Genomic DNA, 27,718 nt, shown 5'->3' on the forward strand with positions numbered 1-27,718 from the left:
CCCCAAGTCTTATTTTATTACACAAGAAAGCATGACATTAAATAAAACAAAAAAAAGTTAAAAAGGCTACAACTCCACTGCAGCCTTGAGCAGACGCTGCAAACTCTTCATGGTGGACTTTTGCAGTACTTTTGCAAAACTCCACCATTCAAAGTAAATTTGATTTTTATTTTATTTTTAAAATTATTAATTAAAAAAGCCGACATGAATAGTTCATCTTTCGAACGTTGTTCTAATAGGGTTTTTCAACCACGGTTTGGTTCGATTTTAGATAAAAATTCGAACCAAACCATATTTCATCAGTTTACAAACTTTCGAATCAAACCAAACCAATTAATTTTATAAACAAACCAACTGAAGCCATGAATTTTTTTTGGTTTGGCTTAGTCCGATTTAGATGACTAATTTTAAGTTTTGAATTTTATATTGAATTAGTGCATGATATGTTGTAATTTGAAATAATAGCAATTGACATTTGACAAAATTGAGATTATATTTTATTTGATTGTGGACTAAAATGATTATAACTAAAAACTATATATTAAAATACTTATGATTGTTACATATCTTGAAACTCATAAAAAAACTAGACTTTTAGTGTTATAGTTATGTTTATTTCTATTAAAATCTGGAATAAATAAAATTTTCCATGTAATAGTACTGTTACAACTTACAAAGATCCTAATAATATAATAGAAATTAAACTAAAAATCAAATAAAATTTACTTATATATATAAAAAAATCACACTCAATTAACAAGACTTATTACATGATTTTTTTATATGAATTCAAGTTGGTTTTGTTTGATTTATTTTTATCAAAAGTTCGAACTAAACTAATTGTTACGGTTTATTGGATTTTAAAACCAGTAAAAACGTGCTTGCTTGAAAGTAGATCCAAATTAACTACGCGGTTTGATTTGATTTTAGAGTTTGCTTCAGTTTCTGAACACTCCTACTCTACACGTAGAAATATATATATATATATATATATATATATATATATATATATATATATATATATTATCATCCCAATTCTGAGACGGTCTCACGAATCTTTATCTGTGAGATGTGTCAACTCTATCGATATTCACAATAAAAAATAATACTCTTAGAATAAAAAGTAATATTTTTTCATGGATGACCCAATTAAGAGATTCGTTTTACAAAATTCGATTCGTGAGACCGTCTCACACAAGTTTTTATCATTTTTAAATATTGTCCTACGCTTATGGCGTATATTTAAATGATCTTTCAAGTTTATAGACTTCGTTCTACGCTTTTAAATTGGTAGAAAAATCGAAGAAGATCATGAATTTAGCATTGAAATTCGAAAAATTAAATATATAATGATTGAGGCTCCAAACAGCAGACATACCCACCACATAAACAGCGGGAATTTTGAAAATCAGTTAGGGCTAATTTATTTCATCTCTTCAATTTAAATACAAATCATAAATTTTTTTTAACCACAAAAACCACACACAAACTCAGATTTTGGCCTGAATATGATCCAACTTTCTCTGCAAATCTAAATTTCAGGTATATTTATTTATCTCTTTATTTTTTTTACTTTTTCTGCATGTAATTGATTTATAATCTATAAAACAATTTTATCGCAGGTCGATTTTTCGTCTCAGCCTTTTGTTCTTGTTATCATGAATTGAATTTGCTTTTCTCATAGAAAACATACGTTTTCCGCAAATTCCTTTTTTAATATCATTTCAAAGAATTTCGCTGTTAGAGAATCGGAAATTATTTGTCAAGCATATAATAAATCATTATTTTTTTATAAATTCGACTTGCATATGATGCCATTCACGCGTATTGAAAATGAAGACATGAATTTAATTTATAACGCGTTATTTAAAGTTTTCGAACAAAGTTATATAGTTTTTTTTATTATTTCTTACAGAAATAAATATATAATTGATGAAAATGGAAGATCAATCAGTGTTTATTCCCAGTTTGGAAGGTATAAAGCATGTGAAATCTGAAGAAGGGGATTTGCTAACCAAGCCTTTCTTGGATGTGTGCAAACTCATAATCCCTATTATAGGTTGGTTCAATATGTTTCTCCTCTATAATGCCAACTTAAGATATTATATTTTTTCTTTATATGTAAATCATCATTTTTCTCTTTGACGGAGTCTGCTAAGGTTTGACATTTCGCGTTTTACAATGGTTTTAAACAAAAATTCGTATTTCATTTCATTTTATTTCGAAATTTTAATGCGACTGTTAATATCTTATATAGATAAATTCGGGTCATCCATGACAATCGTAAAACTAGACATCAAAAGCAACATATCGGTAAGATTTCATCGAGCGAAAATTTCCATTTAAGAGAGTAATTTAATTAATTTTCAGTGATAAAAGCTACTATGTATTTTCATAAAATAATTCATCAATTTAAATATTTGTATTCTAATTTTTTTTAAAAAAAATATTTCTCCAGAGGCTGGAATCAAGGCATAAGTCAAATCCATCCAGATTTAACTACTTGTACAGCTTGATACAAGCTGAGGTCGAGACAAACACTGCTAAATCATCCTCTAGCTGCACCAATGCACTTCTCTGGTTAACAAGGTATGAAGGTAATACTTATTAGGTTCACGAGAACGCGTTTTGTTAATAACTATTCTTTACCTGTCCATATTATACGAAAATGATTAATCGAGATTCAAGAATTACTATAGAAGCCTATTTTAACTCTTTATTAATCAATTCAAACTTCTATATGGGACGTAAGTATTATCACAACTAGCAAATCGACACACGCGTTGACTAAAATCAAATTTAACCAGAAGAAGTAAAGATAGACGTAAATTATAGTTTTCTCTGTAATTTTTAACTAATCATCATCTACAAAAATTTCTTGTGCAATTGATGGAGCATATGAGTAGTGTTGAATGCAACCTTGCAAGCTACCATCATCGCCATCATCTGTAAAATACGTAACATTTTTTTTATCTGAATAACTAATGTTAAATACTTTTATGTTAATAAATGTTATATCTGATATTAACTTTGTCAATAGTTATTCTTAGAATTTACAAATTTGCTGCATATATTCTCATACCAAACTATTCTCATTTTGTGGCAGAGCAATTGATTTTCTAGTAGAGCTATTGCATAATCTAGAACAACATCAAGATTGGCCGATGTCCCAAGTTTACAACGATTCATACACCAAGACCTTGAAAAAATGGCATGGTTGGCTTGCTACTTCAAGTTCTATGGTAGTATATGATTTATCAAATTCATCCATTATGTGTGTGTGCGTGTGTGTGTGTGTGCTTGCGTGTGTGAAGTAAATTTGAATTTATTTGGTGGGAAAATAAGGTTGCAATTAAGCTAGCACCGGATAAGAAGAAGTTCATGGAGGTGATTGGAACACAAGGTGACATCCATGGAGACATACAAAAATTCTGCACAGATTTCTCACTGATCACTTTAAGCATTCACAAGTTTCTGGTAAGCTCTCTGCTCTTTTCAATGTAAAATCGAGTCACATCGATCAATACAGGAGAGAGATGCACTACATATCCATGTTGATGCATATCGTTCGGTTGCAGGGCAGTGTTGGATTGGACAATATGAAAACATCATGACAAGTATGACAGCCGGGATATTTTGTTGATCAACCTATAATTTTCGCTCTTTATATTTTGTGTTCTTCGTCTCTTCACCTTTTTACTGGTAACTTAAACGTTTAAATGACTCGGACACAATGTTAAATGATAATCTAATCTTACATTTTGAATAGTTAGATATGTTTAAGGTCTATTTCTCCAACATATTGCCCATGCATACATGTGGAGCTTCATGTGCCCATACAGCTCAAGTCTCAAGCAAAGTTACAGCAAAACGAGCTTTATTATCAGTTCACTTTTGATATGATCTTGTTCCACAATCACCCCCTTTTTAAACCATTTTATAATCAAGAAACACCAAGGGAAATAAAAATAGTCGAGGCTTACCCCAATACCAAGAGTATTTGTAAGGGGTGAATCCCTGGGATTTTCATGCTTATTGTAAATCTGGAGTTTTCATGCCCTGCAAGAGACTTTCTTTCAGCAACTCAACCTCCTGTAGCTGTTCAAACACACTTTGTTTCATTTTTCTCATGTGGGATGTAGATGCTAGTTTGTATACTAATTAAATAAAATTTTGATATCCCAAAGCAATTGTTTACAAGAAAGTCAAATGGCTTTGGTATCATTTCTCAATATATTTTTGTCCCTCTATACAAATCTCGCACATGAAAGGAGATGAAAAGAAAAGGAATCAGTCACAAACTAAAATATATATGATTTCCGTCCTTCCAAAACTTATGAGATAACAAAAACCCTGAGCTCTTCTCTATCTCCTCGAGTGATACGTGTATCAGAATCGAGGTAGGTAACATCAAATTCACCGGCTCCAGTATTGGATTGAGGCCGTAACACATCTGGCAAACGGGGAATATCCACCGGTGGTAGCTGTGATAATTTTCCAGTTGCTTTCACGGTTGTTTTCTCGAAAGTTATCTTGATCCTATTAGTTCCTGTTCAATGAAAGAATGGTAGTTTTAATAAATACATGAGAAAAGTTAATGAAAGTATTTGAACCAAAATAACAATGTGAAGTACAAACCTATGAGCACAAACTTGTGGGCTAAACTTGCAGTCAATTCGACGGGTGGTAAAGGCCATGGAGCTCCCAATTCAAGTTCAACTATGTTGTCGAAATCTCTGCTTAAGATGTCGATTCTTTGGAACACCTTCACAATAAAGAAAGAATGGCATTATGTCACCAGCATAACCCAAGGGCAAGTACTAGACATGATTTCCTTAATGCATATAGAGACTGAACCAGGATTTCAATTTTGCTTTTCGGGAAAACAATTTAATGTATAATTTTCAAATAAAATATAAAAATATAGGATGGGTGAGGGTGAAATTCACGTATCTGAAGAAGTTAAATATGAAACAAGATACTTTTTGGTGTCAAGGAAGGAACAATTCTGTCTCTTGTTATGAATGTTTCAACTCTAACCCTCTTCATACTGATCTTCATCATTTTTTCTTTATTCAATTTTGCTATTGAAAAATAAATGTCAGATACACAGTAAAGAGAGAATACAACATACAACACAAAATCATGTGGTACGACCGAGAAGTCCTACATTACATTCATGAAAAATATCCTGAGCGATAAACTCTATTAATTTATCGTTCTTATAAGTAAATCAATATTAAATAATATAAAAAAACAAATCGAAATCTCAATATAACATCTGATTCCACAATGTAATTATTTAGTTTCTAACATTCCGAATCCAGAATAAGCAAGAAGAAGTTTTCAAATGCATCACAAACTCATTTATGATGGGATGAGAATGATAATCTACTAGAATCAGACCATGTGTCTCAACTCCAATACCTTAAAATTAAATTCTTTCTGAAAAATAAGCCAAGCATAAATTGTATTGCACGAGCATGTATACCTGACCAAGATTTATAGGAAGAAGCCTTCTGGTGGGTGGTCCAGGACGGCTACCTCCAAGAGTTCGAGATGAGAATGCACTGCTGTAAACTAATTTCCACCGTCCTTGAAGCTTATCAAGACCATCAATAGTTGACAGATCTACAGAACCTCCAGCAAATTCAAGCGCCTTTGCAGAAGCTTCAGCTTTCCGCAAGTCATCTTCATTTGCTGCAAGGCCTCTATTTAAACCAGAAACAGTACTCTGCAACGAAGACCAAAATACAGTTTTTCTTTTACTTCCAATAGAGAACAAATTATCCTTCACAAGATCCTACTTATCAAATACATGATACCATATTTGTTCATACAAAAACTTATTTCTTGTTTGGCTGCTAGAGTACACTCTTTTCTTGTGTGTTGATATATCACAAATTTAATGATTTTTCAATTCTGTTCTTCTTTTAGTCAAATGTTCGTTTTGGTAACATAATGTTGAATAGATGCTCAACAAGCAACCGTAGTCTCTAAGATTTTGATGCTTGCAACATATATATTTCAATATATTTTATTTTGGGAAAACTTTAGCTCAGTACCCATGTGTGCTCATAGTCAAATATATGATACAGTATTTGTTCATACAAAACTTAAAATTGTAAGATGTCTCATATGGATTGAGTTATTAGTTTTTTTTTTTTTTAAAAAAAAATAAAAATTTAAGCACTTTTTTCAAATGGCAACATGGATAGAAAAGAGTACACAATATTTTTCAACCAAAAAAGCATTCTCAACAAATTAAGTTCAGTAAGAAACATTCATATTTTATCCTTGTTTTTATTTACCCATAAAATCTTACTATCGCCTTAAAATTACATAAACCTCTAATCCAACTAGATTTTTTGGATCCCACAACAAAATAAATCTAGCAAGAACAAACCATAAACAAAATCAACCTAAAAAACAATTCAGTATTAGCCTGATCAGGATCAAACAACATCAGAACTCAAGAAATAATAATAATATATTAATAAATAATTTAAAAAGCGAGCAAAGGCATAATATTTACCAACAAATTGAGCTTAAGTGACCCAATAAACTCATCTTTGGACTCAAGAAGTGGAGTATCACTAAAAGATGACAGACAAATGACGCCATTCTTGATATTACAGTTTCTCCTGCCCTGAAATCTCTCAGTTCTTGAGAAATTTAAGGTTATAAAAGAAGAATCGGATGCATTACTAAATGGGTTATGTGGGGATTGAATGTGGGAGAATGGAAGTGATAAATGAAGCACAGAAGCCATGGGCAACGAAAAGGTCGATTCTTTCCCTGCTTCGATTGGTTGGTTATTATCAAATCAAGTATAATTATTGCTTTATTTAATTTGGATTTTTCGAATGAAAATGGTGAGGCCACCTAATGCACACTTGGACCAGTGATGGCCAGAGGAGTGCCAAACGATAGGATACTTGCTTAAATTTGTGTTCATGTTCAAGACAAAAATTTGTGTAAGACGGTCTCACGGGTCGTATTTATGTGACGAATCTCTTATTTGGGTTATCCATGAAAAAATATTATTTTTTATGCTAAGAGTATTACTTTTTATTGTAAATATGGGTAGGATTGACCCGTCTCACATATTAAGATCTGTGAGACGGTCTCACATGAGGTCCACTCCATGTTTAAATGTTTACAAAATTAGAATTGCACCGTTATTATTATTATAATTTTTGGTAAAACGCAATAACGAAACGAACTTAATTTATTAGTTCGTGTTGTTTTACCAATCATCCATAATTCCGTGTTCAACCTCAAGAATGAAGAAAATTATATACTCATATTAAATATAATTTGTATATTTTGTCTACTTTCCAATTCAATCTGGGGTTTTCGATTGTAATTAGGATGTCAATCGAGTGGGTTGGGTCAGGTTTCGGGTCAACCCGTGAAATTTTTTTTATTTTTTTTTTCAACCCAAACCCAACCCGAACCCGAAGCAACCCGAAAATCCCCAACTCGAACACGAATCCGTATAACCCGACTCAACCAGACTAACCCGCCTAACCCGAATTTTATTAATTTTTTTTAAATTTTTTAAAAAAAATTAATGAAAAAAATTCAAAAAAATAAAAAATAATAATAATATTTTAATTTAAACACATAATAACAAAATTTTCGATTTAAATTTGAAAGTTTAATCGTAAAAAATTAAAAGTATATTTACTAAAACAAATAAAAAATTGTTAAAAAAATAAAAATATGCAAAATAAATATTAAATGATGAAAATTTATCATATATATATATATATACAATAAATTTTGTTCAAACATACAATATATAAAAATATAGGTAATATTTTCAAAAAAAAAAGTTCGCGGGTCAACCCGCGACCCAACTCGAAACCCGTCTAACATGGCACTAACCCGAATCCACCCAACCCGAACCCGAAAAACCCCAACCCGAACCTGATTTTTTTCGTGTTGGGTCGTGTCGGGTTGACGGGTCGTGTCGCCTTTTGACACCCTAATTGTAATGGATTGTTGGTTTTGTGTTTTGTGTGTATATACTAGGTCTCGACAGTCTCACGAATCTTTATCTGTGAGACGGGTCAACCCTAACGATATTCACCATAAAAAGTAATGCTATTACCATAAAAAGTAATATTTTTTCATGGATGATTCAAATAAGAGATCCGTCTCACAAAAAACGACATATGGATTGTCTCACTCAAGTTTTTGCCATTGTTTTTTTTTTTTTTTTAGTTTTATATAACATCTTTGGTTTGATTGTTCAATGATTTAGGACTGCAATTATTTCAGGGCAATTTAAATTAAGGATTATTTTGTTTTGGGTTCTTGTCAATTAATTTATTCTTGATGCTTTTGTTTATGAAATCAACATATGGATCTAGGATCAAAATCTTCAATTTGTTTGGCGGCCGGAAAAATAATTTGGAAATTGGAAGTAAACGAAAAAAATTTGGTGTCATTTTAAAATTATGCATGAAATCAAGATTTTGAATTTTCAATTTGCTATATATATATTGGCAAAAACTTGTGTGAGACGGTCTCACGGGTCGTATTTGTGAGACGGATCTTTTATTTGGGTCACCCATGAAAAAGTATTACTTTTTATGCAAAGAGTATTACTTTTTATTGTGAATATGGGTAGGGTTGACCCGTCTCACGGATTATGACCCGTGAGACGGTCTCACATGAGACTAGCTCATATATATTTATTAGTTTTATCTAATCTAAGAATTTATTATAGATGATTTTCGCAAGAAATCTTGCAGAATAAATATAGTTATGCTAAAATCGCTTCGATTGTATTTACATTATCTTTTATATATTTTTTTATTATTTACTTATTCGTAAGTATATTTATTGAAATATTATTCATTATTATTTGTTAGATATGTTGGAATTATTTTGTGGGTTCACATAATTTAATTAATTGTACATGGACAAGCTATCTAATAAAAAAACTCAATAAAGTGATCTAATTAATTATGAGTTTCCAAAGTATTAAATAAATTGGTATGGTCCACCTTATGTGTAGAAATACAGCCCAATTAGGTCTTCTATGATGGGTTGAAGACTGCTAAGGTTATATAAGGTTATGGTCCCCAAGGCACAGAGAACATAACACAGAATACATACGGCACACGTATTATAGATCTATCTCCTTCTCCCATCAAAGGTAAGAATAAGGTGGTCGATTCTCTGTTGTCTTGGAAGAACCATCACTCCGACGCTAGATCAATCAATGGATTCTGGTACGTGTTTACTGTTATTCCTATTTTTGGATAATTCGACATTAATTCCTGGCGTGTTGTGATATATGGATTTAATAACATGATTTAGAGATTTATTTTATTAAATCTCCAACAAGTGGTATCAGAGCCACGTTCATGTTGAATTATGATAATTTTATTGATGGATCGAAACAGAAAAGTATGTTTTATTCTCAGATCTGAGACGATCTTCTTGTCTGTAAATTTTTTGGATTCAGATCTGATCTTTTAAAATTTTCTGAATTTGAATCTGAATAAATTCATGTTCTTTGGATATAGTATTTTCGAATTTTACATCTAAAATTCAGATTTGTTTTCGAATTAAAAAAAATCGAAATTCGAAAATTCGAATTTTTCGGATTCTTGGATAGGCCGCCGGTTTCAGGCCAAAGCGAATGTCTTCCGGCACATTTCCGGCGGCAATAGTTTAGGCGTTTTGTTCGCAACACTCAGACGCTTCATAAACCTTAATTAATTATCCATAAAATCTCCTGTATCGATCGAATTTGGTCGCGTTTTCTTCATGAATCACAATCTAATGCGTGATTTATATCTTGACATATTCCGGCCAATTTCCGCCCTGATGTTGATCGGATTATGTTCTACTGTGGTCGCCGCCTTATGGGTCGTCTTTTACCGGCAGTTGGTCGTTGTTCAGGCGGCGCCCGCGGCGGCTAGCGGTGTTTATTTGTGAGTTGGGGTTAGGGTTTTTCGAATTTGAGGGGGTTTTTTTTTTGTGATTTAAGTCCTTGTTTGTTTGTCCAAATATTGAAATCCATAATTTTCATTATTATTAAATTTCGACTTCCGCAATTCTGATTTGTGAAAATTAAATTCGACCATTTCAAAATTTAATTGCATGAAATAAGATTAATATGGAATTATTCATTATTTTATCGCTTCTGTTTATTTCGATAAAATATTTATGGATGAATAATTATGAGGTGCAAATATTTTATTTCTTGCAAATTTGGTCTTCATGCTTTATTTGATCCAATTAAAGTAAATTAAATTTTCTTGTGAAAATTTTAGTTAAGTTGATATCTTGTATCTCAAATTTGGTTAAATTTAAATTACATGTTAATAAAGTCCTTTTTTGAGATATGTAGATATTGTTCAAGTTCAAAATAAATTGTGTTTCAGTTTATGCGAAAAATAGTCGGCCCAAAAGAAGACTATTTTTTGGCCAAATTCCAAACACAATAGATGATTTTTAAAGTGCATCTAGATCTATGCAGAAAATAATCGGCCCAAAGAAAGGTTATTTTTTGGTCAGATTATAAGCACATAATTATGTGGTCTTAAAGCGTGTCAAAACTATGCAGAAATTAATCGGCCCAACTGAAGACTATTTTCTTGCCAGCTTGTAGACACATTATATGATATTAAATTGTGTTATATTTATGCGGAAAATGATCGATCCAAAGGAACGTCATTTTCTGACCAAATTTTAGCACAATATGTGGTACTAAATATGTGATAATTTCGGATTTATCCATGCATGCAATTGTCGATCCAAAGAAAGGCATATTGTTGGTCGGATTTAATAACAATATTTAATAACCATGATGGTTGAGTGTACTATTTACAAATTGTTAATTTTCTTCAAAGACTAAATATCAATTTGTGCTAGGTATATTTTTTTATGGGTCCGCCACCAGCATGCTTATATTTTGTGATTTATTTAATTTAAATATATGCATGGACTATATTTTATTGTGAGTTTTTTGTTATATTTTGTTATAGCATCTTCTATATCTGCCAATCTGAACAACATTCCAGTACTTAATGGCTCAAACTTCAAGAAATGGAAAGAGCATGCTATGATAGTGCTCGGCTGCATGGATTTGGACTATGCGCTAAGGGAAGATCGGCCCCGCACTTTTGACCAGTTTAGGAACTACTGATCAAAAGGGTTCTTTGGAAAAGTAGGAGCAATCAAATCGCATGAGGCTGATGATTATGAAACATTCTATTCCAGATACTATAAGGGGTGCAATTACTGAAGAAAATGATGCTAAAAAGTTCCTTACTCAAATAGCAGATCGTTTCGCTGCAAAAGAAAAGGTCGAGACAAGTACTATTCTGAATAAACTTGTCTCAATGTGGTACAAAGAGAAAATGAATCTAAGGGAGTACATAATGGATATTTCAAATCTTGTGACTCGATTAAAAGCAGTCAAGTTGGAATTGTCGGAAGACATAGTCGTGCATTTATTCTTGATCTCTCTGCCTGTGCAATTTAATCAATTCAAAATAAGTTATACCCAGAAGGAAAAGTGGACTTTGAATGAGCTTATTGCGCAGTGCGTTCAGGAGGAGGAGAGATTGAAACAAGATATGATTGAAAGTGCTCACTTGGCATCTAACTATCAAGGTAATTGCATTAATAAGAAAAGAAAATGGAGCAATAAGAAGGAAACTTTGGGACTTCACAGCATATAGAGCAACAGAAACAAGATAAAGTGATCACTTGTTTCTTTTGCAAAAGGAATGATGGGCATGTGAAGAAGGATTGTCCCAAATACGCCAATTGGCATGCAAAGAAAGGGTTGCCTAAGGAGCCGGTTGCCAACTGATAGTGAAAGATACATCTTATGGTAAATGACAATAAAACTGTTGGTGTTTTTTTAGCTTTATTTAGGAATTGATTTTTTTTTTTTCTGGTATTTGAATTTGAAAAACTAAATTTGATTTTAGTTTCATGTTTGGACAAATCAAATTTTTCTTTTATCCATCGGTATTTTCAATTTTTCGAAATTCAAATATGTTTGTTATGAGTTTCTTGATTCATAAACTTGATAAATGGAACATCAATATTTTAAATGACATTGACATTATGCATGCATGAAATTTTGAAATTAAATGCAAATTAACTTCGTATGTTGACTTTAGTGGGAGTGAGTAAATTGAAAGTTAACATTGAGAAGAATATATTGATGTTTATGTGTACATATGTGGTGGTATAAATTTTATCATGTGATAATCTCATTCGGATTTATAGAGATTATTGTTTAGATATTGTGAACATCATTAGAATGTTGGGCAGATATTTAAGAAACCCGATATTAGATTATTAATCGGGTTATGCAGTACATAAAGTTAACTGAGGATTTTATGCTCACACATCGGAAATCTGACATTTGGAAATAGTTGGATATTTGGACTCCGAATAAAGTTACGGAATTTTATCACCGGTAATTATCATTGGTCTAAGAAACCATTGAGGATCAATTGTGATAATAAAGCCGCTATATTATATTTAAAGAGCAACTGAAACTTGTCAAAGTCAAAAGATATTGACAGGAAGTTTCTAGTTGGAAGGAAATAATTCAGAGCGATTGTGTGTCAATTGATTATGTTATTGCAAACTCTATCATTGCGGATGCGTTTGTCATGGGATGGCCACCCAATATTTTTGGGCATGTGACATACATTGGTGTTGTTCATATAGTTAATATGCATGTACAGTGAGAGTTTGTATTCTGTTTAAGCATCGAATCATTTGAAATTATTTGAGTTTCTGTACAGACTAAGGTTTATTTGAATTACTATGAAATAAATTGATGACTTTCTTTGCGGTTTAGCATTTGGTTGAAAGTCTCTTATTGGACTCTTTGAGTCATTTAGAGGACCAGTTGGAAATGCATGTTTTATTCTTGGATCACATTTATGTATTTCCATGCTACACATTCATACTTGATCTATGTTATTGATTATGCTAATATTGTGATCGTTGATGGGTCTAGTGATTTTAAATGTAGCGATGACTGCTTTGGTTCAATATTGGTGTAATTGATAGACCAGATTGTTAAGGAATATTTTGGTTTAGATAGCAAGAGCTCAATCCAGTTTTTGCATGTACAATATCCGGATAACTTATGTGATCCAAGTGGGAGATTGTTGGAATTATTTTGTGGGCTCACATAATTTAATTAATTGTACATGGACAAGCTATCTAATAAAGAACCCAATAATGTGATCTAATTAATAATATGTTTCCAAAGTATTAAATAAATTGGTATGATCCACCTTATGTGTAGAAATCCAGCTCAATTAGGTCTTCTATGATGGGTTGAAGACTGCTAAGGTTATATAAGGTTATGATCCCCAAGACACAGATAACATAACACAGAATACATACGGCACACGTATTATAGATCTCTCTCCTTCTCCCATCAAAGGCAAGAATAAGGTGGTCGATTCTCTGTTGCCTTGGAAGAACCATAACTCCGACGCTAGATTAATCAATGGATTCTGGTACGTGTTTACTGTTATTCCTATTTTTGGATAATTCGACATGAATTCCTGGCGTGTTGTGATATATGGATTTAATCACATGATTTAGAGATTTATTTTATTAAATCTCCAAAAGATACTATACATCTTAACCCATTAAGTTTTTATCATTGATATTTTTTTTATTATATTGATGTAGACAAGAAATAATATTATTCGAGTGATCAGCCAATCTGGACGGACATCTGATCCAAGTGGCACAACCAATGTCGGTTATCAACAAATCCGATTGATCAGCCAATGAGGGTAATCAGCCAATCCGAGTGGACAACCAATCTAGGTGATCAGTCCACTCGGGTGGACGTCAAATTCCGGGTTATCACACTAAAACCAATTTCTTAATCAACAACACACATACAACAGTTTTTACTAAAACCGTTGTCGTAGAGTCTTTTCTTAAGCAAAAGACAATGGTTTTATAAAACCGTTGTCTTTTGGGGATCAAAGACAACAAGTTTTTAGGTTGTGAAAGAGACGTGTTGTTAAGTATTAGCATCTTTCTCAAAGGACATGAACAATTTCCTGAAATTTAATAAAAATCACAAAGTATGATATATATTTTTATATATAGTACAAATAATAAACATATGTTAATTTTGATATAGAAATAAACAAATTTAATATAATATTGTTAGGTAACATGTCTCGGTTGATTCAAATAACATATGCATTGAATTATTGCTTAAAAATTGTTATTGTAGATTAATACTAGTAAATCTTGAAATGAAAACCCTAATATAATCTCACATAAATATAAATAAATACAATATACATTGTATCTGCACACATGCAAATCACATTTCACGTTGACCATGTTAACAAATTAAATTACATTCTTTCTTTTATTTCTAGATTCGGTTTTCTTCATCGAAGTTTCGTTACAAAGAACATAAAAAAAACAATAATATTAATCAGAGACAGTCTCACAGATCTTTATTCATGACACGAGTCAATCTTACATATATTTAAAATAAAAAAATAATATTTTTTGGCAAAACAAATATTATTATTTCATAGATAGACCAAATAAAATATATATCTCATAAATTGCATCAATAAGACAGTATCACAAGAGTTTTTGTGTATTAATTATCGTTGAAAATGTAAATATTTTAGTCCATTTAGGCGTTTGTAGCCGAAAGTTGCATTTATTTGACTCGGACATATATATTTTCTTGGAAATTCATATTTCTGATAAAAATACAAATTAAAGTGTAATATAAAAAGTTTTACGAAACACTGAGATATAACGATCGGATTGGTAAAAACATAAATTTTCATAAACATACCTCATTAAATTAATTATCACTTGTCCTATTTAAAATGAAACAATCTATTACTTCCTTGAATTGACTAGATAACTATGTTCAAATGTCATGAGCGTGCAAAGAGTGTAAATTTTTTTGGGGTCACTATAATTTGTGTAAAAAAAGTAAAACATTTTCTAAGATTTTTTTAAATAATTAAAATAATTATTTTGGTAAATTTTTGTTATTTTTAAATTTTTTTTGTTAATACCATTTTTTAAAAAATTTAATATTAAGTACATATAATATGGTAATGTTAAGATCGCGCTATGATTAAGATGATGGAGTTTAAAATAATTAAATCGAGCCAAATACAAGAAAAAAAAATTAAGATTAGAATTCGAGTTCAAATTGGTTTTCAAATTATTAAATATTTTTTGCTCGAATGTAGCTTATGTTTGAGCTCAACTTGAAATATTTAAGTTTTTTGTGAGCTATTTGAATTATAAATTGAAAATAAAAATTATTTCAGAATTTTAGAAGATTAATTCAATTTTATATAAACATCGATACTATCATCATAAAATTGCCAATGGTAAAACGGTAGTTATTAAATGAATCGGAGTAATTTGGCAAATAATAAAAAATTAATATATTATTCAGATATCACGATGTCAATTACCAAAATGGACATGGTGATACTGACAAGTACAAAAAATAATCACTTACCACTAATATGTCCACAATGTAGTTATAGATTATATTGGGTTGAGAAACGGAAGAAAATTTGATTTTGATGATAATAAAATGTTTTATTGTGTTTCTAATATATTTACTCAAGTGTGTAATTGCTATATCAAGTTGGAAGTTGAAACTCGAATTTAGCTAAAATGAAAATCTGACGATCATCGGTGTTTTGATGATATCTGACATATAAGTAATGCAAATGACAAACGTCAAAACCAATTAATAGAAAACTCAATTTGGGACAAGGTGTATTTCAAGTTATTTGAGCTACATTGGATGTTATCTAGACAAACTGATGGTTGCAAGATCAAACGGATTGAACAAAAACAATAATCAGTTGGGCATGAACAATTACAGTATTTTGGTCAGCCTGATCAGTTCGTTTATCCAAATGAAAGGATTCAATATGTGTTACGAAACTAAGACGATGACAAATCATATTCACAAGTCAAAATCTCAATCAGAGTGTAAGATGCTGATAAATGACGATGACGATACAAGTTCTACGCATGCTGAAATAAGCAATGTTTATTTTAGCAGGCTTCATCAATTTGTTTCAGTTGAGCAGACAAGAAAAACTGAATGACCAGTTTAGCAGATGAACAAAACTGAATGACCAGTTGAGTAGACGAGCCAAACTGAATGACAAGTTTAGTAGGTTGAGTTTAGCAAATGAGCAAAACTGAATGACCAGTTGAGCATTTAGCAGGTTTAGTTTAACAAATGAGCAAAACTGAATAACCAGTTGAGTAGACTGGCCAAATTGAATGGCCATTCTAGCAGAAGAGCCAAATTGAATGATCAGTCTAGCAGAAGAGCCCCACTGAACAAAAACGTCAAAATCAGTTAGGCTCAGAAAAAGTGACCAGTAAGGCGGAATGACCGTTTCAATATCAGAAACAATACAGAAACTTTCTAAAATGTCATATTTGTCACGCCCCAGGGACGGGGTTGGTCGACACCGGCGTTGCTCTCAAATTTACATTCGAAAACACAAGCATCAGAAGTACAAAATTCAGAACACAGTCTTTTTATTCATAAATACTAAATGTTTCAATGTCTGATACAAACTCGAATGACTAATGTTTTACAGCTGAAATATAAAACCAGACAGAACACTATCTTAACATATGCAACGGAATATAAAACATAAATCAGAACTGAGAAATAACATTCTTCTTCACCATCCCCAGAATTGATTCTGCTCTTCTTCTAATAATTCTTCCTCGTTCTTATCTGAGATGAGTTTGGTGGGTGAGTGATACGGTTGTCACTCAATAAGCGGGGGCGGGAATAACTCCGAGTTTTCAAAATCATTTTCCACATAAACAGTAATACAAATAATATACAGAAACTCTTATTTTCAAAACAAGAATAAGTATTCAGAACATAAATCAGAAATTTAACAAGTAAGCACTGAGCACGTTTGTGAATTTCATGGCTAAACTGATATAAGTCCATTATATATTCTCTCATCTAAGGGGTGAGGCCAATAATCAGTAATCAGAATTCAATAATGTTCAGAATATATATTCCTACCATTAGTTCACTAGGTTTCAGTGCTTCAAAAATCAGATATCTGAAATCAGAAATACATATACTTTGCTTCAAAACAAAATCATCAAACTGGTTTCAAGATATTTATACATAAGCCCACTTACCGTAATTTGCTAGGAGTTTTGGTTGAAGTCTGAAATCTATTGTTCTCGCTACTGGATTTTTCTGCTTGAACAAAGGCACTCCCTTAACTCAAATTTTCAAGTGATACTCAAGATTTGTGTAACTCCAATTCAGAGATTTGTGGGTGTTATTTATATGAAATTTTTTTACTGTTAGCCCCCCAAATAAATGGCCATAATCTGTCATTATATGCCATTACAACCTTTATTCCATGTTAAATGCTTTAGTTACAAGTCAAAAGCAGAATCAGAAGCTGTCTGTTGGAAACTCGCGCTACTGAACTGTAGTAGCCCGAATTCCAAATTGGGTAATTAACGGAGTATTGGTGATTAAGAAGGTTTAATGTGTAATTTTGACCGAGTCATGATCGGACGGACCGAAGATGGTTCGGAAGCACCGAAGAGTTCGGAAGGTCCGAGGTGGGTTCGGTGGATCCGATCATGAGGTGTCAAGAGCAGCTGGACACGTGCATGTTCGGACGGTCCGAAGTGTATGATCGGAGGATCCGATCATGAGCTGTCAAGAGCCAATGGACACGTAGCGTTCGGACGTTCCGAAGTGGTGTTCGGAGGATCCGAACATGGCCTATAAATAGTGCTCGGATTTCCTCATTTTGACTTGCCAATTTCTTGAGTTTTCTCTCATTTTGGAGAGTTTGGAAGGTTTCTAGGGTTAGTTGTTGGTCGAGCGATAGCTAAGAGCTGCCAGGAGTAGTAGCGTAGCGGCGCCTGAGTTTCAAGGCAATCGACATCAAAGGGCTGTCGACGGACGAAGGTAAACCCTAAACCTTTGGTAGTACTAGGGAGTACTAGTTTTGCTAGTCGAGCATGGTAGTATTGATTGAGTATGCTTTTGATGCGTAGGCTTGTGCTAGACCTGATTAGCGGTGTTGCGTAAGGCTAGGCTTGCTGTGATAGAGGTACGAAAGTACTATCCGAGAGATTCTGGAACGGGTCACTACATTTATGGTATCAGAGCATGCATACGATTTTGGGATATAGATTTCTGTTTTGGGATTTCCGTTGACCAATTTACTAGTTTCCCCATTCTATTGTTGTAGCAATGGCTGACCACTTTGGTGATGAGAGTAGTCAGGGAAGTGTAGGTCGATGGGGTGACCAAGACGATCATAGACGTCATCGTGACCATCGTCATCGACGGAATGGTCCTAGGCGTTTTGATATGCATCGTTTCATGCAGATGGGGCCTAAGCCTTTAGTTGGCGGTGAGACTCCCGATGATGCGGAAGATTGGTTAGAGCGCATGGAGAGTTGTTTTCGCGCATTCCAGTGCACCGATGAGCAGAAGATGGAGACCCTTAGTTTTCTTCTCGAGGGCCGTGCTCGCAGGTGGTGGCGATCAACTTCTGCGCCGATAGTTCAGTCGCAGGGTAGAGCGACTTGGGTCGATTTCCGTGCAGCGTTCATGCAGCTGTACTTTCCTCCAGCCCTTCGCCAGGCCAAGACGATTGAGCTCCTGAACCTTAAGCAGGGGAGTATGTCTGTTGATGAGTATCAGCAGAAATTCTTTGAGTTGTTACCCTTCGCTCCTCATATCAGTGGCAGTTCTGAGGCCAAGTATGATCATTTCCTCCAGGGCCTTAATCAGGAGATCTTTGATCGAGTCACTGTCTGTGATAATCCTACTTCTTATGATGGGTTAGTGAACCGGTGTCGCCAGGCAGAGATCAGTCTCCAGCGTGGTAGGGCTATTTTTTCTTCTAGACCTTCGCATACTTTGAGCCCTCGACCTCAGTCTTTCAAGAAATCTGGTTCTTCTTCTTCTGGATCTGGATCAAGGTCTAGCGGTGTTGTTCGCTTTGGTGAGAAGAAGGATGCTTGTGTGCATTGTGGGAAGAACCATCCATCGGAGCAATGCCGAGTAGCCGCAGGAGCTTGTTATCAGTGCGGAGAGATGGGGCATATTAAGAAGAATTGTCCTCAGTTGCGAGGTGGAGCAGGATCTGGTTCTGGATCCTAGACGACTGTTCAGCAGAGGAGACAGGGTCAGGCAGTGGGTAGTTCGAATCTTCGACCTCGTGCCCAAGGTCAGGTTTTTGCGCTGAACCAGGATCAGCCTGGGATGTAATTGTTATACAGTTGTAATGAAGAATATTTGCAGTGTATTACAATGGTGTTTTATTCTCTTGCCTGATTTCGAGGACGAAATCTTTTTAAGGGGGGGAGAATGTAGTAGCCCGAATTCCAAATTGGGTAATTAACGGAGTATTGGTGATTAAGAAGGTTTAATGTGTAATTTTGACCGAGTCATGATCGGACGGACCGAAGATGGTTCGGAAGCACCGAAGAGTTCGGAAGGTCCGAGGTGGGTTCGGTGGATCCGATCATGAGGTGTCAAGAGCAGCTGGACACGTGCATGTTCGGACGGTCCGAAGTGTATGATCGGAGGATCCGATCATGAGCTGTCAAGAGCCAATGGACACGTAGCGTTCGGACGTTCCGAAGTGGTGTTCGGAGGATCCGAACATGGCCTATAAATAGTGCTCGGATTTCCTCATTTTGACTTGCCAATTTCTTGAGTTTTCTCTCATTTTGGAGAGTTTGGAAGGTTTCTAGGGTTAGTTGTTGGTCGAGCGATAGCTAAGAGCTGCCAGGAGTAGTAGCGTAGCGGCGCCTGAGTTTCAAGGCAATCGACATCAAAGGGCTGTCGACGGACGAAGGTAAACCCTAAACCTTTGGTAGTACTAGGGAGTACTAGTTTTGCTAGTCGAGCATGGTAGTATTGATTGAGTATGCTTTTGATGCGTAGGCTTGTGCTAGACCTGATTAGCGGTGTTGCGTAAGGCTAGGCTTGCTGTGATAGAGGTACGAAAGTACTATCCGAGATATCCTGGTTGAGTATACATTCATATATGTGTTGCATGAGTATGTGGTGCATTGATATATGTCATATGATGCATGCTATTATGTCACGTTTATTACTGCACGTTGCATTTCATGTTGAGCCGTATCTTCTTCGAGATAGCCTTTACTGTTGAGCTGTATCTCTTTCGAGATAAGCTATATCTTGGGGCCGCTCAGCCCTGTCTTGTGGACGCATGGACACCGAGAGTACACAGTGGCCGACGGGTCGGGAGGGCTTCGGTGGTCCGGGACATTTTAGGTCCACGTCTGTCTTGTAGTGGATGCAGTGACCCAGAGGTGTACCGCGCGGCACTATCCACTTGGCGCCTCTAGACTGAGCATTGTTGAGATCCTTTTGTGACTCCTGTTTCTTGACTACCCCGGTATCATGATCATAGCATGTGCATTTCATATAGGTCTGTATACTCATACTTTTGTACTGGGCGTTCTTATCGCTCACGTCCTCGGTTTTGTTTATTCTTGGACACCCCATTCCCTCGGGGCAGGCTTCAGGTTGGACAGCTCAGGAGGAGCAGGAGGAGGACGTTGAGTAGCTGGTTGGTTTAGTTTATCGGTATTGTTTTGTTTCGATATGGTTGTATTGGGTATTTTTATTTTGAAGTTATTCTAGACTTCGATTGGGTTGTATAACCATTATTTTGTTGACTATTTCCGCTGTTATCTCTGATTATTGTTAATTAGGTTAATTGCATGCTTAGTTTTTGATTAGTAGGTGATTCTGGAACGGGTCACTACATGAACTCTTCTGCTGCTGGATTCCATCTGCTGGAAACATATTAGCTTCTGAAATATCAGTTGCTGCTGAAATTGCTAGCTTCTGTTGAAATTTTTGCATTGCTGCTGAATATTGCTAGCTACTGCAAAATGCTAGCTACTGCTGAAATTTCGGGTTCTCACAATATTCTTGTGTCTAACCTACTTATCATTCTTGGAGCCTACAAATAAAATATCTTGAAGATCAAATGCAAGCCTTGGAAGAGGATTTAAAGCATGAGCAGCCTACACAAAAAAATTAGGTAGAATGAAAATAAGTCCAATGTGTGAGGATATATGTGAGAGATAAATATATTATAAATGATTAAATTCTCACACACAATCACTCACATATATACATGAAATTTGTGCTTCAAAGTTTATTTGAGCGAGTTTTTACACAAATACACTAAAGATTGTGCTTGTAGTCTTGGCGTAAGAAACATTAAACATTATGCGGAATGTGATGTTGTAGCTTATAATCGAGAGTGTACTAAGAGTTTCAATTAGGCAAGAGATAAGTTTTAATTTGAAATGAGTTTGTACAAGGAGTCGTATAAATCAAAGTTTTCTAATGGATCATTCCCTAAGGGAAAAATGGGTGACACAAAAGTTTTTAATCTTCTAACATCCATAAACAAATTCGTATCTATTTATTTATTGCAGTTATTTATTTGTTATTGTTTTTAAGATATATTATTGAAACATTTTATGTGTATTTCAAATATCAAAATATTTATACCAATGTTTGATAAAATGCTTCTACCAATTTTTTTTACTCATTTGACTTGCATATGTTTTAAATGGTTTACTTTTTTTATTTTATTTTAAATGGTTTACTTAACGCTTAATTGGTTTTTACGAATGATTATTTTGAGTATCTTCCGTTTGGTCTGAAACCAAACTAGATTTAATTCATCGATGTTCAATATTTCAAGAACCAAGCTATTGTGGCTCAACGATCATCCCACAATCGATCCTATCAGATTATATCACATTAACAAAATATTAAACACTAAAATAATTTGAGATCGAATTCCACTGAAAAATATTGAATATATTCAAGATTAACTCGAATGTGATAGGTTCAAATGTACGAATCGAAGATATTTTAAATATGGTAAAAAAGCTTCTAAACCAACTTGATTCATTTAGAACTCTTAAACATACTTATTTATTTTCGTATACTTACAATAGATTCTAAGTAATTTTATTTGATTATTTATTGTGCAAAAAAGGAAAAAAAACTAGATTTAAACATGAAAACAAACTTAAATCATTACCGATAAAATAATTAAAATCTGGGACAGAGTTATGAGATTTAAGTAAACTTTCAAAAAAAATTCAAAACTAATTTGGTTGGATTAGCAATGTCAAGTTGTAACTGTCTTTCAGTTGAGTGTACAATAAACCAAGAGTAGAATTCTTTGCGGAAAGGCTTGTTGAAACTATTTGAACACAGAAGATAGCTAGGATAAAAATAGTTTGATTATCAAAATGATACGACATAAAGTAAAATACACATAAATTTTTATGCATGTTCGGAGATTTGAATAAATCATATGTGATTCATTCTTCCACTTAGGAAAGATTTCACTGGAAAAATTTGGTAATTATAAGTAATTTGCAATTCAACATTATTTATCTCTTGCATACTGAAACTCTTAAACATTTCTCAATCTTAAACAAATGATCAATAGGAAACTTAATGTCAATTTCAAGTATTTCACAATAAAATATACTAGTATGAATTGATCCTCAATGATCAGATATAAATCTTTTGAATGTGTACTAAATAAATAGTTTGAACAGTTTGCTTGAAATTCAAAGTAATGCTTCGCAAATCAGGATTGTTCGACCTTTGAAATTTCATTTGTCGATCTATTTATAGTCTTCGATCTCGATGGTAATGAATTTCAATCTGATTCATTTTCAAATAGAACGGTCGACTGTGTCATGTCATTATCGTTTCTGATAGATCGTATATCTTGGATAGTGCAGTGAACTTTGACATTCTAATGGATTGATAAAGCTATTATAAAATATCTTATCGGATATTTTAGTAAGGCTCTGAAAATTAACGAGGAACAACCTCATATAATGTTCGCCAAACCCTAACTGATTCAGTTAGACAGGGTCATCAATTGTCCTATAATAAGTGACCCTCGAATCATTTAGCTTAAAAAATCAGTTTTGATCTTGATCAGTTGGATTGACGATCAATTTGTGTAGGATCGAGTGCTTACCACTTTACCAAAAATTATAGCTAGGAGTAATGGTGCAATTCAAATCATTTAAACCGCACAGCAGATCAAGCACCACGGTTCGATCGCTCTACCAAGTATGGACAATTATTGCACCCAACAATCTCCCTCCCAATAATTACACTCCTTGCAATATATAATCAATGTGAATCGAACCCGTGACTTTGGCTCTGATACCAATTGTAGGACCGAGTGCTTATCGCTTTACCAAAAGCTATAGGTAGTAGTAATGGTGCAACTTAAATCATTTAAACTGCACAGCAGCTCAAGCACCACGGTTCGATCGCTCTATCAAGCATGGACAATCCAACAGTTTGGCTCATGAAACATTAACACATAAATTATCAATTTCTCTTATGAATTCAGTTCGGTTAGGCTGTATTAATTCTTCATAAATTTCATATCCTTTGTTAATCATCCAAAACTTACTTGATCCAACACATAATTTTAGTTCATAAAATTTAGCGATTGAAATAATTTTATTGTATTATGATATTTTAATATTTAAAAATATATTATTATAATTTTTTTATATATGAATTGGATATAAATTAATAGAATTTTTTTTATATTGTGGGTTCATGTGGAATTGAACACGTCTAAAGTTAGGAAGGGCAGACCTAAACCCGCCCTTAGACATGAGCAGATTCCATTCCAGCACACGTTAACGACGACTTGTGGAAAAAAATATTATCAAAGTCAACTTTTCTCGAGTAAAAATTTCACATTTATTTCGAGAAATCTTCTGGTTTTACACCAGCAATGGATGTATACATAGCAATTTATGCTATCCAAAGCCTTCTTAATGAGCTGCTAGAGGAAGATTTAAAAAACTTGACAAAACTACAAGGTCGAATCGAGCTTATTCAGACGAATCTGTCCAAGTTAATGTCCATTTTGGAGATTGCGGAATCCGGTCAAGAATCAGACGAAGGAACCCGAAAATGGGTTGGAGAGACAAGACAAGCTGTGTATGAAATAAAATTCTTACTTGATTCATCAAGAAAAGAAGGAAGCGTTTTCAAAAGAAGCCACAGTTTCAAGGATGTTGGGTCAAGGATCAAGGTTGTTGAGGATAAGATCACTGCCCTTGAATCAGATTCACGAGTTCGACATATAGAACCGAGGCAGCTGCGAATCCAGAAGCAGAGGAGAACACAGTTGCATCAGGCAGTGCCGGATTTTGTCGGCCTTGAGAAGGATTTGGAGGCGTTAGTGAAGCGTCTGGTGGGAGATGATAGAGTTCAGGATTCGCAAGTCGTGTGCCTTATTGGGGAGACTGGTGTTGGTAAGACGACCCTGGCGAAAAGGATTTACTATCATGAAGAAATCAAGAATCATTTCCAAGCTTTTGCTTGGATCTATGTATCTCAGCAATGGAAGCTGGAGGATGTCCTGCAATGGATTTTATTCAATCTCGAGCCGGAGAAGGGGAAGAAACCCGATAGAGTATTTAAAGCTCACGAGCTGGTTAACGAGCTTTTCGGCGTTCAACAAAGGAAACGATGCCTTATCGTGCTTGACGGTTTATGGTCTAATGGATTCTGGGATTTACTCAGACCGGCCTTTCCGACCAAACAAAACCGAAGCAAAGTTCTGATCACAACACGTAGTGTAGAAATCGCTATTCACATCGATCAAACTCACGTGGGATGTTATCTCTACGAGCAAAGGCGTTTAAACGAAAAAGAGAGTTGGGAGCTACTTAAGAAGAAAATCGGCCACAGACTTAACATTGCAGGTATCTTTTTGGGACCAAAATTTTCAGCAAGTTCAGGGAGTTTTCCAATTTATAAGTTTTCCCGATGCATTGTTTTACAGGAGAATACGGTGAGTATGACGATGAGGATGAGAATGACGATGGAGCCTCAAGTATACAAAGCTTTGAGACATGCGCGTCTCTGGAGGAAGAGGACGACTCCACTGATTTTCCTGATATATCTACTCCAGAAGACGGTATTCAAGGTATGGTGATTAATTCGATACCGCATATATTCAACATACTAAATCTATCCAATAAAATATTTGATTGGGGGAGAAATGTTTGAAACAATATGGCTTAGAAAGCTTATAAGTTCTTAGAAACGGTGAGCCCGGAGTTCCATTCTTGAATGAGTCGTAATCATGATCGTTAATATACCTTACAGACCCAAAAAATCAGCTAGAGGTGGAGAGAGTAGGAAAGGAGATTGTTGATCGGTGTGCAGGGCTGCCACAAGCTATCGTGCTGCTCGGGGGAATCCTAACGACGAAGTCTACAATAACGGAATGGAAAATGGTGCATCAAAACTTGGATTCATATTCCAGAAGAGGAAGGAGCTCTCAAGAAAAAGCAGGAATACGTGATGTTTTATCACTGAGTTATCATGACCTACCATATCAGCTCAAGCCATGCTTCTTGTATATGGGAAACTTTCCCGATGATTATAAAATTTCCACTCGGAAACTCTACTTTTTGTGGGCTGCTGAAGGCTTTTTACCATCTGAATCAACAGGTGGCAAGAATCAAGAATCGATCGCGGACACAGGGGAGAGTTACTTAGGTGAACTAGCTCAAAGGTGCATGGTTAAGGTGGTGGTGGACGAGTTAACTGGACGATTCAAGACTTGTCAGCTTCACGACTTCACGAGGGAGTTATGCCTTTTAAAGGGCAAGGATGAAAATTTCTTGAATAGGGTTCCTTTTAGCCATGAAACAAATTCGATAAGTTCCCCATCTTCGTCACCTACTGTTGCATCCATCCGTAATGCGCACAGACTTTCCATTGCAGTAGAATATGATTTCAACAATTGTTTTCCTACTGCGAAGCTCGAGCACATCAGGTCAGCATTGTTCTTTTCCAGGCTTAGTGACAGAAGAAATCTTCAGCCTACACTTGAATTGCTATGCAATGAATCTAAACTTCTAAAAGTGTTGAGCCTCGAAAGGTTCGATTTTGGCAGAAAACTATCCAAGGCTATTGGGGATTTGGTCCACCTAAGGTACCTGAGTTTAAGAGGTTCAAAGTTTCATGAACTGCCACATTCCATAGGAAATCTGAAATACTTGCAAACGCTTGATTTACGGTTACCATTTTCCATATGTTTAACAATTCCCAATGTCATACGGAACCTGAATCAGTTGAGACACCTGTATCTCCCTCCATCACACACAAGTGCAGAGAAGTTGCAGCTAAGTCATTTATGCAAATTGAAAATCCTTAAAAACTTCGATACACGTGTCTCAGACTACAGGGATATCTTCAAACTAACCGCGCTTCAGAAACTGTCTGCAGTAATAGAACTGGAAACCGAGAAACTTCAGGCAGTGTGTATATACCTAAGTTTGAATTCTACTCGTCTAAGAGACTCCTCTTTACGTGTCCGCCACTTCTTCCAGTCCGAAAGAGAGTTGAATCTCCTGAAGCAACTTGTGGGGTGCGGTACTCTTCGTAAACTAGATTTGATTGGTACTATAAATAAACTACCCGAACATGGCTTATTCACTCGAAGCCTTGTCAAATTAACCCTGAGAAACAGCATGCTCAAAGAAAATCCAATGGCTACACTGGAGAAGCTGCCTAATCTGCATTCCCTTTCGCTACGTAAGAATGCAGTCGAGACAAATGAGCTTCATTGTACTTCTCAGGGTTTCCCACAACTAAGAATTCTTGAAATTCAAGGGCAGAGAAGTGTAGAAAATTGGACAGTAGAGGAAGGAGCAATGCCTAAACTTCGAAGTCTGAAAATTGATGAATGTGTCAATTTGAAAATGGTTCCTGAAGGAATTAGATATATTGCAACATTGAGGGAATTGGTGATTGCTAACATGCCTGATTCCTTCAAGAACAGGGTTCAGGTGGTCCAGGAAGAAGTAGGCGAGTCTTCTGCTAGAACTGAACGTAACTTGTCAGTCAAAATGTTCGAGACCAGCCCAGATTACACGACACAACTGGAACATCGGTCACCAGGTACAAACCGGCACATACCAATCATTGTCATCATCATCATATCCATAGATGTAACTCTAGAATTTTGTCAGGAGTTGAGCGCGCTACTCATCCATCCCAAAAGACCATCAGTTTTTCTGCATTTTGCATACACCTATATAAGTCGTGCGTTGACATGCGTCGTCGTTTTTTCCCCAAACAGGAAGCACTTCTGCTGTTCTAAGAAGTTTTTCTCCGAAAATATTGCCTAAGGAATGGGAGAATGCATAAAAATATCTGCAACGGACAAAATTCAGGAGCGACGTCAAACGACCAACACACTCCAGGAGTCATATTAAGCTCGAGACCCGACTCCCAAGTCCCAACAACAAGAACTGCATATGGCAATTTAGTTCTTGTTTGAAGCATATATATATATACACACACACATATATATGGTAAAGAGTTCGCACTATGTTTGTGGAATAGCTAACTATATATATGGTAGGTCAGGACCCTCATAAATTCATGGCTTCAGTTATCCAATTGAGATGATATTTATTTCAAAATTTTAGAAACGCAATAGCTAACTTTGTACATAAATACATCACTCCATTTTTTTTGTTTTTAATCTTCACGACCCTTAATTTTTTTTTTTTTTTTTTGGAT

The 27,718-nt window shown here is 34.7% G+C and overlaps 3 protein-coding genes across 3 annotated transcripts; 2 read left to right on the forward strand and 1 right to left on the reverse strand.

Annotated features, from left to right (window-relative positions):
• Positions 1–1,472: 1,472 nt before the first annotated feature.
• On the forward strand, positions 1,473–3,990 carry LOC140827843 (glycolipid transfer protein 1-like). The gene is made up of 7 exons (XM_073190700.1): positions 1,473–1,542; positions 1,916–2,059; positions 2,258–2,313; positions 2,459–2,589; positions 3,107–3,242; positions 3,346–3,477; positions 3,579–3,990. Exons 2-7 carry the CDS (start codon positions 1,933–1,935, stop codon positions 3,612–3,614), a joined length of 618 nt encoding a protein of 205 aa, XP_073046801.1. The 5' UTR covers positions 1,473–1,542; positions 1,916–1,932; the 3' UTR covers positions 3,615–3,990.
• A 149-nt stretch (positions 3,991–4,139) lies between these two features.
• Positions 4,140–6,829, reverse strand: LOC140827842 (plastid-lipid-associated protein 6, chloroplastic). Its single transcript, XM_073190699.1, has 4 exons — positions 6,536–6,829; positions 5,492–5,734; positions 4,639–4,765; positions 4,140–4,549 (listed from the first exon to the last, which is right to left on the reverse strand). The coding sequence occupies exons 1-4, from the start codon at positions 6,770–6,772 to the stop codon at positions 4,335–4,337; spliced, it is 822 nt and encodes a 273-aa protein (XP_073046800.1). The 5' UTR covers positions 6,773–6,829; the 3' UTR covers positions 4,140–4,334.
• A 16,952-nt stretch (positions 6,830–23,781) lies between these two features.
• LOC140827845 (putative inactive disease susceptibility protein LOV1) lies at positions 23,782–27,698 on the forward strand. Its single transcript, XM_073190701.1, has 4 exons — positions 23,782–24,882; positions 24,963–25,106; positions 25,289–27,091; positions 27,273–27,698. The coding sequence occupies exons 1-4, from the start codon at positions 23,904–23,906 to the stop codon at positions 27,338–27,340; spliced, it is 2,994 nt and encodes a 997-aa protein (XP_073046802.1). The 5' UTR covers positions 23,782–23,903; the 3' UTR covers positions 27,341–27,698.
• The last annotated feature ends 20 nt before the right edge of the window (positions 27,699–27,718 follow it).

This window comes from Primulina eburnea, chromosome 3, assembly GCF_022965805.1.
Source record: "Primulina eburnea isolate SZY01 chromosome 3, ASM2296580v1, whole genome shotgun sequence".
NCBI lineage: Eukaryota > Viridiplantae > Streptophyta > Magnoliopsida > Lamiales > Gesneriaceae > Primulina > Primulina eburnea.

What these genes read in the sequence shown, in the direction of transcription:
- LOC140827843 (XM_073190700.1), top strand. Translation starts at nt 1,933, where the DNA reads ATGAAAATGGAAGATCAATCAGTGTTTATTCCCAGTTTGGAAGGTATA. An exon ending in GCACTTCTCTGGTTAACAAG is followed by an intron (nt 2,590 to 3,106) that starts GTATGAAGGTAA and finishes ATTTTGTGGCAG; the next exon opens with AGCAATTGATTTTCTAGTAG. An exon ending in TTGCTACTTCAAGTTCTATG is followed by an intron (nt 3,243 to 3,345) that starts GTAGTATATGAT and finishes TGGGAAAATAAG; the next exon opens with GTTGCAATTAAGCTAGCACC.
- LOC140827842 (XM_073190699.1), bottom strand. Translation starts at nt 6,772, where the DNA reads ATGGCTTCTGTGCTTCATTTATCACTTCCATTCTCCCACATTCAATCC. An exon ending in CACTTAAGCTCAATTTGTTG is followed by an intron (nt 5,735 to 6,535) that starts GTAAATATTATG and finishes TCTTCGTTGCAG; the next exon opens with AGTACTGTTTCTGGTTTAAA. An exon ending in TTCCTATAAATCTTGGTCAG is followed by an intron (nt 4,766 to 5,491) that starts GTATACATGCTC and finishes TTTATTGTGAAG; the next exon opens with GTGTTCCAAAGAATCGACAT.
- LOC140827845 (XM_073190701.1), top strand. Translation starts at nt 23,904, where the DNA reads ATGGATGTATACATAGCAATTTATGCTATCCAAAGCCTTCTTAATGAG. An exon ending in CCACAGACTTAACATTGCAG is followed by an intron (nt 24,883 to 24,962) that starts GTATCTTTTTGG and finishes ATTGTTTTACAG; the next exon opens with GAGAATACGGTGAGTATGAC. An exon ending in ACTGGAACATCGGTCACCAG is followed by an intron (nt 27,092 to 27,272) that starts GTACAAACCGGC and finishes TTCCCCAAACAG; the next exon opens with GAAGCACTTCTGCTGTTCTA.